The sequence below is a fragment of the Marmota marmota genome, unplaced genomic scaffold, assembly GCF_001458135.2.
Source record: "Marmota marmota marmota unplaced genomic scaffold, marMar, whole genome shotgun sequence".
Classification (NCBI taxonomy): Eukaryota; Metazoa; Chordata; class Mammalia; order Rodentia; family Sciuridae; genus Marmota; species Marmota marmota.
Genome location: NW_025999949.1, coordinates 19,349,698 through 19,364,777, shown reverse-complemented (window position 1 = coordinate 19,364,777; position 15,080 = coordinate 19,349,698). Strand labels below are relative to the sequence as shown.

Genomic DNA, 15,080 nt, shown 5'->3' with positions numbered 1-15,080 from the left:
CGACCCTCTACAGATCCTTCTGGATCATCCAGTTTATGTCTCCTTTTCCTCATTCTCCCAGCACCATCTTCCCTACTGGGTAACAGCTACTAATAATCATTGCTGAAAGATTCATGGACACTAATGTCTCATGGAAGTTGCTGCCTTCCACTGTGTGTTAGTCAGCTTTATGTTGCTGTGACAAAATAACCTGAGAAAACAACCTTAAAAGGAAGAAAACTTATTGCAACTCAAGGTGTTGGAGGTTTCAATCCATGATCAGTGGCTCTTTTGTTTGGGGGCCTGTAGTGGCACAGTACATCATGGCAGGAGCACATGGAGGAGCAAAGCTGCTCACCTGATGGTGGCTGGGAAGGAAAGAGAGAGACACAAAGAGGTTGGATTCCAATTCCCTCTCAAAGGTAATAACCCAACTTCCTTCTGCTAAGCTCCACCTCTCAAAGGCACAACTGACTCCTGATGGCACTACAGGCTGCAACCAAGTCTTTAGCATAAGGGCCTTTGGGGACATGTATAGAAACTATCCATGTATATTCAAAATATATATGATATATAAATATATATATACATATATGTATATGTGTATATGTATGTGTATATATATGTATATATATGTGTGTGTGTGTGTATATATATATATATATATATACACATATATATATATATACTGTGTGTGTGTGTGTATACACATAACAAAGTAGAGCACCCAGGTGACACATCTTTATTTGTATAAGGGCCCTAGAGATAAAATGCTTTTGCCCTTGTCTCCTCCTCTTTTTTTGTCCTCCTTCCTCCCAGAGAGTGACTTGGTAGGAATTCAGAATGAAGGTCTGTGTGACTCTTTGGGGATGATGAAGTACTATTAGTACCTGTAGCAGCTGCCAACATCATGCAGTTAATTATTGCTTAAGTAATTTATTGGCAATTTAGGAAAAGATTTTCTGCTTCTAAAAAAGGCAAATTATTCTCTTGCTTTAGGAATTTCTCATGTTATTTGAAAGCTTAAAAGAGTGTTTGCCTGTCCCAGATCAATGGGCTATAACCACAGTGATTACAGGAACAATATCTGTATTGAACTCTCCTTCTCTCCACGTGCCTAATGCCATGTCTGATAGGTACCAGGCACTCAAAAATAATTAATAAATTAATGAATGAAAAGGCATTTGCTCACAATTTTATAAGTGGGCCAGACAGATAAATCTCATTATGTTACACAAAACTTTCCCATAAATGAGTTCTATGGTACCCACTGATATTGCTGTCTCTTAGATAGCAGCACTTCCGATGAATAATCTCCTTGCTTTGTTTCTGGCTCACCTTTTTGTCCTGCTATGCACATCTGTAAGGCCATCTCCCTCCACATCTAAACCTGGAAATGCTCACAAGATCACACATTGGTTATTTCAGTCCAAGAAAATCACTTGTGGCAAATATTCTGGTCAACAATATAATAATAGATAACCATTTCTGAATTAGTTGCTGCACTTTATCTGTGGAATTAGACTTCTCATGGAACACTAAAACATGTTTGACTAGTACACTAGCTGTGGTGTTCAGTTCAGTTGATCAAATCTGAAAGGGTTAATGAAATAAGGGAAAAATAAACTGTGAAGATGGACAGTTACCGAACATTGACTAGAAAAGTGGGCACCACACAAAGACCCAGCCATCTATTTATTTAGCCCAGTAAATACTTCTAGTGTACCCTTTCTCATGTGTCAGGTGCTGGGGGTGATAGTAAGATGATTCTGATATTTGGGTGCCCTCAAGAATTTAGGTTAGTGGGGAAGGTAAACTGTGAAAGGATAAACCTTGAAAAAAGATGATTAGATGACCCAAAGCCAGGATTCTCTTCCAGGGTGGGGCAACCAGGAGCTTTCTGGAAAGCTCTATGCCAAAAGACTTTCTATAAATAAGTAGGCATCACAGATGCTGCCACTTCCAAGACCATGGAAGACATTCATGGATGATCAGAATACTTCTAGTTGAGCCTGGAGTGAGACCTCAGCTGTAATCAAAGTTGGCCAAGAAAATAAAGCTTATGACCTATTCTAGGTAAGTGATTGTCTTAGCTTTCCTGAGGGAATACCGGTGGCTTACCATGCAGCTGACTGTTTTGAAAAGGAGATATCACCAAGACAAAACTGATAAAACATGGAGACAGGACTCCATACAAGAGGACAGGATGCATGGAGCGAGATTGCACTACTGAGCGGATGTTGTCATGAAAGAAAATTCACCATAGAATAAGCAGAGTGTTGGGGAGTAGCTGGTGTCTGAAGGTATTACAAATTTGAGGCTACAATGGGACATGGATGACAATGGAGATATTTAGTCAAATGCATATTTCTCTTCAAATCTGGATCATTTTTCTCTTAGTGAAAGTTACTGTCATTTATTCAGTTTTCTAATACAGAAACCTAGGCAATACCTTGACATTTCCCTCTTTACACCCTTCATAGTTTATCCACCATAAAATTCTATGCATTTTATTTTCTATACCTCCTTTTTTTGTGTATGTTGTATTGGGTGGGGATTGTACCCAAGAGCTCACACAGTTAGGCAAGTTCTCTACCCCTGAGCTCTATCTCCAAAACCATTTATTTATTTATTTATCTGTGTGTGTGTGTGTGTGTGTGTGTGTGCGTGCACATCACAAGATCTTACTAAATTGCTGAGGTTGTCCTCAAATCCTGCTCTGCCTGTTGAGTAGCTGGGATTATAAGCAGGCACTTCTGCACCCCACTTTCTATACATTTTCATCCATGTACTTGACACCATCTCTACCATTAGAGATTACATAGGACATGCTTCCACTAAAAAATACTCCTTGTTTATCTAAAATTCAAATTTAACTGGGCAACTTACATTTTTATTTGCTAAATCTGTCCACCCTACCCCAACAGGCCCTCAGATACCAAAGGCTATGCTTTGGACTGGGCCACAGGATACATTGTTGTCAGTGTACTAAGAGTCTAGAGACAAATGTACATTTATTTGATTTACATTTGCACCTTGTATATTTAGATGGCTTTTTGTTTAATCTGCTGAGCAAGGTCAAACCACAGAATATTTTGTGAGGTGCAGATAAAATATGTAGTGGGGGGAAATGTTTTCTCTAGTTTTAACTTTAGCTGACTCCTCTTCTAAAACTTTGATAAGGATATCATTCCCCTAGGAAAGGTCAAAGTGCTGAAATTCTTCACATATTTTGTAAATTTATGTTACTGAAAAACTGAAACCTAGCCAACATGAGAGATACTGTCAGGTTCCCTCAGAGCTTAGCAGAATACTATATCATGCATGACCTGTTTTTGAAATAGGATTTTGTGAAAGACAGCACCAAATCTGGCTGCTTTTCCATTACCTGCTCACACTTGACACATTCTTTAGATGATCTCATTAGTTTTCATCATAGCAACCTGCTTCCTAAATCTACATTCTTAACTGGGGATTGCTTTCAGGCAATAGAGTCAACTCTTTTTAAGGAGAGCGGTTTCTTATGTATTTTCCAAAGATTTCAGGCCAAGAAGTTGCCTAGCCAACTGTATTGTAACAGCTGTACTAGAGGAAATAACCCCTGCTGCCACCCCCACTTGACAGCCACCTCCAAACTCACACAAGTGCCTCAGCTTGTACCAAATACAAGGCTGGCCAAGCTTGGCCCCTGAGAGCTGGATGCCTCCCATACCTGCCCAAAGATGGATTCCATACACGCCCACATCCTTACATTGACTCCTTCAGAGTTTCTATTTTGTGAAAGAGACTCTGTTCCCTAGCAGCAAAGAAGGATAGAATTTTGAATTCTGGCATATGCCTTGGGGAAGTTGAATTTATAATTTGGAAAAATTTCCACAACACAGGAAGGGTGTTCAAAAGATACCGAGCAAAAAACAATATGAAAAAATGTCCCCTACTCTTTTAAATGATATACCACATTTTATAAGCATCCTGATAAATGGAGCATGTATCAGCTTCACTACTACAATTGCATGCCTGAGGCAATTAACTTATAAAGAGAAAAAGTTTATTGAGAATATTTTGGAAATTTGAATTGAAGTTCAGGTGACCCCATTGGCTTGGGTCTCTGGAGAAGGTGGTAAATTATGGTAGGAGAATATGTGAGAGTATATCATGAGCCAGGAAGCAGAGAAAGGCTGAGTGACTGGGGTCCCATAATCCCCTTCAGATGCATGCCCCCAGTGACCTCAGGACCTCCCAGTAAGGTTCTTCCTCTTAAAGGCCCACAGCATCTGTCCATACCGTCACCCTGGGGACCACACCTGTACACATGGACCGTTGCCATATTGAAATGACCACAGAGAATCATGATTAAGACCTGGGTTTTGGAGTCAGATGGACTAGGGTTTCAGTCCCAGCTTTTTCTATTACTAACTGAAATAGATTGGACAAGCTGGCCCCTCCAAAGGGCCATCTTCTCACCTGTCATAGCACCCATCTCCTGTGGTTATTAGGATGAAAAGAGAAAAGTGCGCATGTTTTCCGGTGGAGTTTACACCCTGCCAGGACAAATGCTCATCCTCATAGTGCATGTTCTTAGTACCAGTCTTTATCTCCTTCAGGTCTTTCAGTTACAGCCCATTTTAAGATTTTAATCTAGTTTTTTTTCCCCCCTCTGGTGTTAGCTTTTTCACATAAGAACATATTTTTCCTAGTGAATCATTTCACTAATGACATTATTGCTAAAGATTTGCAATCGTTTGTTTTTCTTAAAAAACGTTTTTTTCCTCTAATTTCTTTCTGATTACATTGCAAAAGCAATTTGGAAAATACAGAAAAGCCTAAAGATAGAAATAAAACTATCTAAAATCCCACTATACAGAGATATTATTATTAATGCATGTCTGTTGGGAAGTATCTTTTTTGGTCAATCATAGGGGTCACAGATTTGTGGAACTGGACGCAACCATAATGACTATGTGGTCTGTTTTCTGCCTAATTCCCATGGCCCCAGCCCCATGACTAGCTTCATCCATGTTTTCTCCACCTTCACATTTCAAGGCAAAAGTCACGTGAAACCTTCGTTGCCAGGTTGCAAGTTTTGTTTTATCTATTAGTTTTTTGTTGGGAGGCTTCAAATTTTATGTGTCAGCCTCATGTTTCCAAACAAGAGGAGCAGAGAATGCTGGGAAATTTTACTTGGCTCAGTGGAAGCCTTTGAGAGAGCAAGAGGGGAAGAAAATTACTCTTTTATTGTGAGGTTTGCCAAATGATCTCTGAGAAGCTGTGATATCATTCATATGCTGTGCCAAGCTGGATGGAAGAGGCTCATCTTGGCAGACATCTAGAGTGAGCGTATAATTCCTTGGGGTTGGTATGGGCCTTTATCAGAAATAGTTCCATAGGCAGTATTTACATAACTGTGGTGGAGTGTGAGAATAAACACAGCTGTGGCATTGCCCTAAATATTTCTATTCAGCAGGGAATTAAAAGAGAACTTTATCGCTGAACTACAGATCAACACAATTCATCAAGCGGTGGTCAGTTCAACTGGGGAACAAAATAAGAGTTATAAAAGACCGGCCTGCTCAAAATAGCTCCAGTCAGCCTTTCTGACTTTATTGCTCCTGTCCCTCCTCCCTCCCTCCTCCCTCCCTCCTCCCTCCCTCCTCTTGCCCAGTTCCAGAAATGTAGGACTCATCCACTAGCAAGAGAGTCATCTGGATTTTCTTTACTCCAAGAAGGAAGAGACAGCATGCTAGAGGCCACCTATAGGCCAGCGGGCTCCCAGGGCCTTTGTTTGGGTTCCTCATTTCAGAATGCATTTTTTTCCCTTTTATTTCTGGCTGTAGCATTGAATGTTGGCAAGAGGAAGCTTTTTTGCCAAGAAGATTTCTTAACTACCAGGTATGTTGAAATGGACATAAGATAGCTACATTCCTACAGGAGCTGTGTTTTGTGAGTTTCTTTAAGTGTCCATATATTTTAAACAGTGCTGACCCAGCTCAGCTATGCACAGGAAAGTAGTCCTGTCACATTTCAGTTTTCTAGAACTGCCATAATCAAATACCATCAACAAGACAACTTCCAACAATAGAACTTCTGATCCCTCTTTAGCTTGGGAGGCCAAAAGTCCAAAATCAAGGTATGGACAGGTTGCTTCTTTCTGGAGGTTTCAAGGGAGAAGTCATACAATTCCTATCAGAGCTTCTGGTGGTTCCTTGAAGACCATAGCATTCCTTGTCTCGTGCCTACATCATTCCAATCTCTGCATCCATCTTCACATTGCCTCCTTTGTGTGTCTCTTTATGACTTTTCTTTTATAATGACATGGTCATTAGATTTAGGATCCAGTCTAATCCAGTGAGTGCATTCATGAAATAATGAGATGGATCGCATCACAGCCCTTACCTTACTTTGATCTGCAAAGATCCTAATTCCAAATAAATTACATTCTGAGATTCCACATGGACCTGAATTTTTTGGGAGATACTATTCAACTTATTATACATGAAGAGCTTTTTGGAGACAGGGACCATGTACTCCACTTGTCTCTACATCACCCAACACGCTAGACGCCTTGTAAGTGTGCTGGAATAGAATATTGCCAAAAAAAAAAAAACATGTTTCTAGCTGCATTTTATAACCTCAGACATTTATTGTAATTTTCTATTTTAATATGTATGCCTTGTCTCTCTACTGTTTGTATAGCTAAGAGAGTGAACTTGTTTATCTGTGTGCTCTTACATAGAAAATACAGAAAAAATTATGTTCACGAACATGGTTCTTTTTCCCAGGTACTAAGTCAAGAACTTAAAATGCTAAGTGCATAAATGACAACTTACTAACATCAGGATTGATAGGTCACCAAGCACTTGCAGAATTATTATCTCATTGGATTCTCTAATTATTATTATTATCAGCTGATAATCACCACCCCTGTTTTATAGGTGATGAAGGAAATTGAGGCTCATAGAAATTGAGTGACCTATTTATGATCCGTGTATGGGTCAGGCAGTTTAGTTGTACTCGACCAGTAGCTGAACTGACTCAAGCAAGAAAGGGGAACATGCAAGGGTCCAAGGATAGCCACAGTGACAGGTAGAACTGAGTTCCTGTCTCTCATGTTCAGTTCTGCTTTCCTCTGTGTTGGCTTTATTTGCAGAGAGCCTCTCCTCTTACTGGCATGATGGCCATCAGCAGGTCTGTGATTATATCTGACATGTGAGGGACAACGTTTCTTTAACCCTGACTCCAACAGAATTTCTGGGTTTGAATCTCCTTGGCCCAAATGGTTCACACCTACAACCCTCGAACCCTCCATTCCCAGGCCACATAGGAAGAGGATGTTACTAAAAGACTAGGGAGTAGAAACTGGGCAGAGTCACAGATGTCCATGAGGAGGCATAGCTCATAAACGACAGAGCTTGGACTTGACTCAAGGCTGTTTTAATCACTATTGATTAAATAACAGCTTACTAATAATCCTGCTGCTCTTCCTTCTCCTGCTCTGTTTAAATACAGTGAAAAACACCATGTATGCAGTGGAACCAACCTCAACAGTTGCGAAGTTACAATGAACTCTCCCCGCCTCCCCCGGTCGTCTCCTGTCACTCAGTTTCCCTCCTAATTGAACCTGATTCTACACCTCTCCAAGAACGGTCTGAGTATTTACAAGCATAGTTTCTATAGATCATTTTACACCAACTATATCACACCATTCTCTTTCCTCTCCAGTGCTTTTCTCGCTTCCATTGTATCCCACATCTCTGGCTCTCTGATTTTAAGGACATTGACCATGACTTAGGTACTTTTCACACACTCCTGAGTTGTGGCTTCTCACCCTTGAGTTTCTCTTATTTCTCTTATCTTTCTCTTCCTCTTCTTCCCTCCCCTCTTCCTTTCCCCCATCTTTCTCTCCTTCTCTATGTTTATAGATTGATTAAGTAATTATTGGAATTGAAGCTGCCTTTTTAAAGGCATGTGTACACTAATATTTGACCCTAAATTGATTCTTTTGAAATATGTTGCCATCAAAAAAAATTGGAGAAAGATCACAAAATTTTTTAATCTCTTTCAACCCTCTAGTCACAGGTTAGCTCAGACTATGAGAAAGAAAAGGGACTCCAACACAGATGGTTCTAGCTCTAGTTGTGGCCATAACTCACATTAACCTAACCTCCTGAACATGAGCCTCATGTAGCTCTGGTAAATAGAACAAAGGTAGATGGGATAAGGAATGACATTATCAGCTTTGTCCCAAATCTTTCCAAATCTTGGAAGAGTCATGCGTATTTCCCCAAATATTTTTTTTTTTTTCCATTCCAGGATGCTACAAATAGTCTTTGAGTGTGACTTTTTAGTTTTTCTTTAGACTTGCATTTTCCTCTAAGTCCAAGTGTTCTGGAATGCAGTGGAACCACAGCCTGCTCTGAAGGTCTTTCCTTGCCTCATGAAACTACTACCTTTTTATTTTACACAAATTTGAGAAGATTATTCATTGTAAACTGGAAATATTGATTAAGATGATATTGGAACTGTGACATCTCAAGCATATGTTATTTCATTTAATCTTCCCAATTTTCTTGAGAGGCAAATAAATAGGGCCATTCTGCAAATAAAGAAATTGAGGGTTTAGGGTGGTTAATTAATTTGCCTAATGCCTCCCAACCAACAAGTCTCAGAGCCAATCTGAATCCATAACCCACCTCCAGAACATGGGTTTCTGGAGAAACCACTGCACAGCTACCCCAGGAAAGAAATTTGTCTCTTTATACAGTGGAATATTCATTGTAGTGGACTAGATTTTAGTAAAATGAAATAAAGTAATAAAAAATGTATGTACATGTATGTATATATTTTAAGTTTGTACTAAGTAATGGAGATTTTTTGTGCGCGTAAGACCACCTTATCCAGAATCTAGAGTTTTCACTCAAAAGATTTGGAGACTTCAGGACTATCAGGTACTTACATTTGCTTTAGATTGTAGAGTTTATTGGTATTTAAAAAAGGAAGTTTTGCTGGGTGAGGTAGTGAACGCCTGTAATCCCAGCAGCTTGGGAGGCTGAGGCAGGAGGTACACGAGTTCAAAGCCAGCCTCAGCTAAGCAATTCAATGAGGCCAGTCTCTAAATAAAATACAAAATAGAGCTGGGGACTTAGCTCAGAGTTAAGTGTCCCTGAATTCAATCCCCAGTTACCCGCCCCCCCGCAAAAAAAAAAGAAGTTTATATCCCTTTTCTCTTTGAATTTTGTTGGAGGGGAAGAAGATGAATGTACATTACTGAATTATTTGATTTCTTCATTATGCAAATGATATTTTTCTGTATCAAACCCTCCCCAGTTCAATCAACATTCACCCATCATCATTTTTTGTTGGGTTCATGCTACTCTCATATGGAGCCAGTGAGTGATCATTTCTCATCTTCTGCTGACATTGACCCCTACCTAAATACCTCTATATGCCTCATCTTACAATCCAGAGCCACAGCTCCGAGGGAATGGTATTCTCCATCTCCACGAGAATCAGCAAGCTCTTTACACACTGCAGATCCACAGCACCAAGAACTCCCTCTCCATTTGGAAAGAGGTGGTTTCGAGAATTTGGTTTCATCAGAAGCCTCCCTCTAGTGGTTTTAAGATATGTCTGAAAATTCTACGATATTCTTCCTTGTATCCTAGGAAAGCTTAAATCTCCTTCTCTTGAATGTGCACTGGACTTAGTGACTCACATCTAAGAAAAAGAATAAGTCAGAAGTTATGATACGACTTTGGAGACCAGGTCATAAAAGGCATAGCAGTTCCTTTGTGGGGGGTGACGAATGACTCCAAACCACTTAGTTTGGGAAACCAAGTTAAATCTCTTAGTTTATGGTACTAAATATTACATGAAGACACTCAAGCAGCCTCTGGAGGATTCCATGTGGTAAAGAAATGAGGCCTCCTGCCAACAGCCAGAAGAGTGTGTCATTGTGGTAGTTAACCCTCATCCCCAGCCAAGCCTTCAGATGTCTGCAGCCCCTGTTGACTGCAAACTCAAAAGGGTCCCTGAACTAGAAACAACCAGCTAAGCCACTGCCCTATTTCAATACACACGGGAACTGCAAGATAATAAATGTTTGAAGTTTTAAGCTATTAATTTTGGGTAAAATTGTTACTCAGCAACAGATTACTAACATACTCTCTATTCTATTGTTCTATTGCCCTTCTGGTAACAACTACCCATAGGTGCCACAGCTCTTTAGGGAGCTCAAGCCTGGGCTTAAAGGGATTGCCATGACTCTAATTCATATAATTTGTGGAACCTGTGAAACATATACCCAGGCTTTAGTTACCAGAGAGTCTCATTCAATAGGTCTGGGATGGAGTCCAAACATCTATATTTAACTAAATGGTTTAAAAAAACTATTCAAGGGTTTCTGAGGAATACTTTTGGTCGAGAACCTTTGCTGCTTGATTGATTTATATGAATATGTGTGTGTGTGTGTGTGTATACAATTTTTTAACTATAAAAAGCCATAGGCCTCTCTATGTGTTCTGTCTTTGAGAACTGGCCTGGGAGAGTGCGATCCACCATTCAGCAAGTCTACCCAGGCCATTAAGGAAATCTGGCAACCAACCCAACTCAATGATTTTTCTTATGAACCTCTAAGGCAGGTCTTCTCAAACCTGAATTGCATTAAGTTTACTGGAGGGAGATTGCAGAGCCCCACCTCCAGGGGAACCAATAATGTTCATTTCTAATATTTCCAGTAAGTTCCCACATGATATGAATGCTGCTGGTCTGTGGCCACACTTGTCAAAACAGTGCTAAAAAGGGTGGAACCGGGTAGTTAAACATTGCCTCTGACATAGTTCAGGATCCTCCTCACACTTCAGGCAACAACCACAATGTGTTCACCAGTTTTTTTGTCACTGTGTTTGTCCGATGAGAACAACTCAGGGCCAGGAACAAGAAACAACCTTCTAGGGCCCACCCCAAGTGACTTGCTTCCTCCAACCAGGGTCCACCTCTTACAGTCTCTGCCACCTCCAGATAATCCATTCAGCCCTGCATGCCTCAGTGGATGGACACACTGATGAGGTTAGCGCCCTCCTAATCCAGTCACTTCCCAGAGCCCCACTTCTGAGCATTGCTGCATTACAGACCAAGCCACCTGAGCCTTCAGATCCAAGCCATAACACAACAAATGAAAAAAAAAAATACCAGAGAATTACAGGGACAAAAGTAATCCATGGAGACAGAACGTCTAAGAGTGATTATTTTGGAAGATGGACTCTAGAACTGAAGGACAGAAGAGACTCCTGGGAAGCTTATATTTATTATTTCTTAAGTAGTGGTTACATGAATATCCATTCAGTCTTTACACATACAATTTGTGCATTTTTCCATGTGCTATATATTTAAAAATTAATAATAATGATAAATGCTGTCAAAATCTACAAGAAAGGGCCTCCACATCACAAGACTGTAACTCTGTTTATAAGTCACCTTTCTCCTAGGACCATGCTGGCATCTCTAGAGACAATATGCTCTTTTTGTTTTTGCTGGCACCATAGTATATGTGTGTGTGTGTGTGTGTGTGTGAGAGAGAGAGAGAGAGAGAGAGAGAGAGAGAGAGAGCTGGGGAATGGCTGCTTTCTAAGTGTCATTTCTTTACAATTAAGTGCAGGTCTTTGTAAGAAAACCTTGTACATAAAATATTGGCATATTTTAAATTCCTGAATTAATTAATATTGATGGAATACTCTGAAAAGCAAGTTGATCTCTCTTTAATTCGTTTCGAAAATCCTGGCTTGTATTCTGCCATGCAACTTCACTGAAGAGTAATAATTTTGGAAGGAAAGAAAATTCCACCAAGATTTATTGCCCATTTCTTTGAAAAGTACCTGAGAAGCAAAAGGGTTTCTTCCGTCTAGTTGAAGACCAATGACATCTGCAGATTCCCTGTTTTATTGCTTAAAACTTACAGTCTCAGTGAAGAGACTTGGTTTGCAAATTTCTTACCAAGAATGTTAATTGCTAAAACTCCTCTAGAGACATCCCCCTTTCCAAATCATTCCTTTTTCTACAATTTAAGTTTATAACTTAAAAGGTTTACTCTCAAAGGTTCATTTCAAATGTTAATGAGGGCAGGTTGCTTGGGACTACTAACATTCAGCTGATGTGCAAAACTGATTTTGCAACTCAGGAGCTAAGGAGGACACTATTGGGCATGATTGTTGAGGCTTATACTGGACTTCAGACCAAAGTGGAAGACAGTGGTTTGGCATCCTCAATTTAAAGCAGAGACATTGTAATGCAGAATTTGATTGAATCCATAGGCTTTTGAGCCTACATAACAAGCTTCTGCACCCCAGCATCGCTAACTATGTGGCTTTGAGCAACTTTGAGCAAATTACTTCTTTCTCTCTCTTTCCAAACTTCAGCTTTTTCTTGTTAAGTAGAGTTAACACTATCAGACTATAGGACTATTAGGAACATTAGACAGAATAACATAAAAGGATTTAAAACTTTACTTAGCACATAGTAAAGTCTCAGGGAATCTTAGCATATTATTAAGGAATGAAAGGAAATGAACAAGTGGAAAATTTTAATCAGTTTTGAATTTTCTAATCTTCATATTTTTCTAATACAAACATGAATGAATAGATGATATTATTTCTGGCATATATGAAGTAATAAATAAGATATTTTTCCTCCCTATGATAAAAAATGTCTTTCTCAAAATTATAGAGATGGAGAGCAGATGAGTGACTGCCTAGGATTTGGGAGGGTGATGAGGAGGGGGACATGTGACTATATAGGAGTAGCTGGAGGATCTTTGTGGCAATGGAATAGTTCTGAATCTTGATGTCAGTGTGCTTACCAAATATACACATGATAAAATGGCACACTCCTGTTGTACCAATGTCAATTGCTAGTTTTGATATTGTACTATAATACGTAAAATAAAACCAGAAGGGGAAATTGGGTATAGGGCACGTGGGGCTCTTCATACAATGTGCAACTCCACATTAATCTAGAATTACTTCAAATTAAGAAGTTACAAAGTATCCATCTAGAATTTCCTCCTTCTACCACAATTATAGTTAGTAGCTATTTCACGCTGTATCTCAGATGATCCAGTTTGAGTTCTGGCATAAGCTTTGGTGCTTGGCTTAAAATACAATAATCTTAGTGCACTTTTACCTATTGTTACCCCTTCCTAGGATAATTAACTCCCTCGATACATGAGTCCAAGGATTAAGTGGTAGTTAAGTGTACCACCAACATGGTTCCTAAAGATTACAACTTTTGAACATATTTTATTCCAAAATATTCTCAATTGATTAACACTGGGCAGTAGGATTAAACATGTGGCTAGATATTTTGTTCTCCTTCCTGCTGGTAACATCTGTGATGTATCTTACTAAATCCTCTGCAGATTGAATGAGTATCAGCTCACAGTTTGGAAGTCTTGATATGATACTTCTAGTAAGCTGGATAAGAAGGATTAAGGGTAACAGATATCCTCAATTCAGGTGATTTGGTGTTGCACAACACGTTCCCTGTACATACGTAGATCAGTGTCTGGGCAATAGATAAACATTTGTGGATGAACAAGATGAGTGAATGAATGAATGGTGGGACCATGAAGGTATATCATGAGATGCTGGCACAGTCTAAAAAATCTAAGAGGAAAGAATTAGCTCATCTTTCTGAGACCTAGTCTGCCAGGGACCTTTCTAATCCTTCTCTCTCTTCTTCTTCAGGCAGCTTGAAATCCACTCTCCAGATGCTAAGCACACTGTGATACTAAGGAGCAAGGATTCAGCCACGGCTCAGGCCTGGTTTAGTGCCATTCATGCCAACGTTAGTGACCTGGTGAGCCGAGTGATTGCTGAGGTCAGAGAGCAGCTGGGGAAAACAGGCATTGCTGGAAGCCGAGAGATCAGGCATCTTGGCTGGCTTGCAGAAAAGGTAAGGAAAATGGCACCCTCCATGGTTTTCCCTAACCCCTCAGTGCTTGTAACCACCTGTCTCCTTTCACAGTCTGATTATCCCTCTTGCAGTTTATGTAGATTTCTTCTCCATTCCAGCAGACTGCATGCCTTACTGCACTATGTAGAGAATTTTTTTTAATCAGCATTGATTCCCCAACATATAAATATGTGGCAGGTGTCACAGGGCCACTAATTGTTGAATAGATGAATGAGTGAGTTGATGAAGAGTTTGATTTTTCATGGTGATATTGTGAAGGGCAGAGAAAGTAACCCAAACTCAAAAGAACTATTGCCTTAAGCAAAGAAGTCAACATTTTTGCTACAAAGGTTTTATGTGGGTTTTGATGAGCATACTCATAAATGACACAGGTCCTGTAGGGATGACTGAATTACACATTTTTAAATGATTGCAATGATAGTAAAAGCAAGAATTTCTTAAGCAACTGTGTGATGACTCATGTATTATCTTGTATTTTATTTGCATTTTTAAGCCAGACAGTTCTAAATGTCATCTTTGATGAGCACCTACTTTGTGTCAGGCAAATCCCAATTAATATCGTACTGTAATATGTAAAGAGGAAACCGGAAGTAGGGCACACACGGGGCTCTCCGTACTGTTTGTGCAACTCCACACTAATCTAGAATTACTTCAAATTAACGAGAAGTGGTGTCTTTAAAACAAATGAGTGAGAAGTGATATCTTTAAAACTAATGAAGAGATTGTCTGCATCTCAGAGGACAGCTGTGGGAAAGAACTTTGTATAAAATTGTCATTGTCACTCTGATTTCTTTTCCCAAGATATGGGATGTGTTGGTGATAGTAAAACTCTCTCTGTGCCATCTCTTGAGAGTTACCCCTGCTCTTCATTTCAAAGGATTGAACCTTTGCCATTGTCCTCACACCTGATTGCTGACCCTTGAGTTTGACCTTGCGCGCTCAAGAACACTAGGCTTTGGGGACAGTTTGACCTCCCAGTGACTCACATTCTAATAGGCAGTAAATGGGGATAATGATTGTTGCAATAACAGTTTTCCTGCCAGTGAACCCTGTCATCTGAGAAGGCCCAGTGAAATGGCACTTGAAAATAATACTTAAACAAGGCATTCGGCTGCTGGCCACCATTGTTCTTTGTT

General features: G+C 39.8%; 1 protein-coding gene across 1 annotated transcript in view; it reads left to right on the top strand.

The window, feature by feature from the left end:
- The window catches only part of Sntb1 (syntrophin beta 1), a 157,986-nt gene that overhangs the window by 57,879 nt on the left and 85,027 nt on the right, over positions 1–15,080 (top strand). Inside the window, exon 3 of the mRNA XM_048802065.1 lies at positions 13,716–13,923. Within this exon, the coding sequence (XP_048658022.1) occupies positions 13,716–13,923 (208 nt within the window). The remainder of the gene's footprint in view (positions 1–13,715; positions 13,924–15,080) is intronic.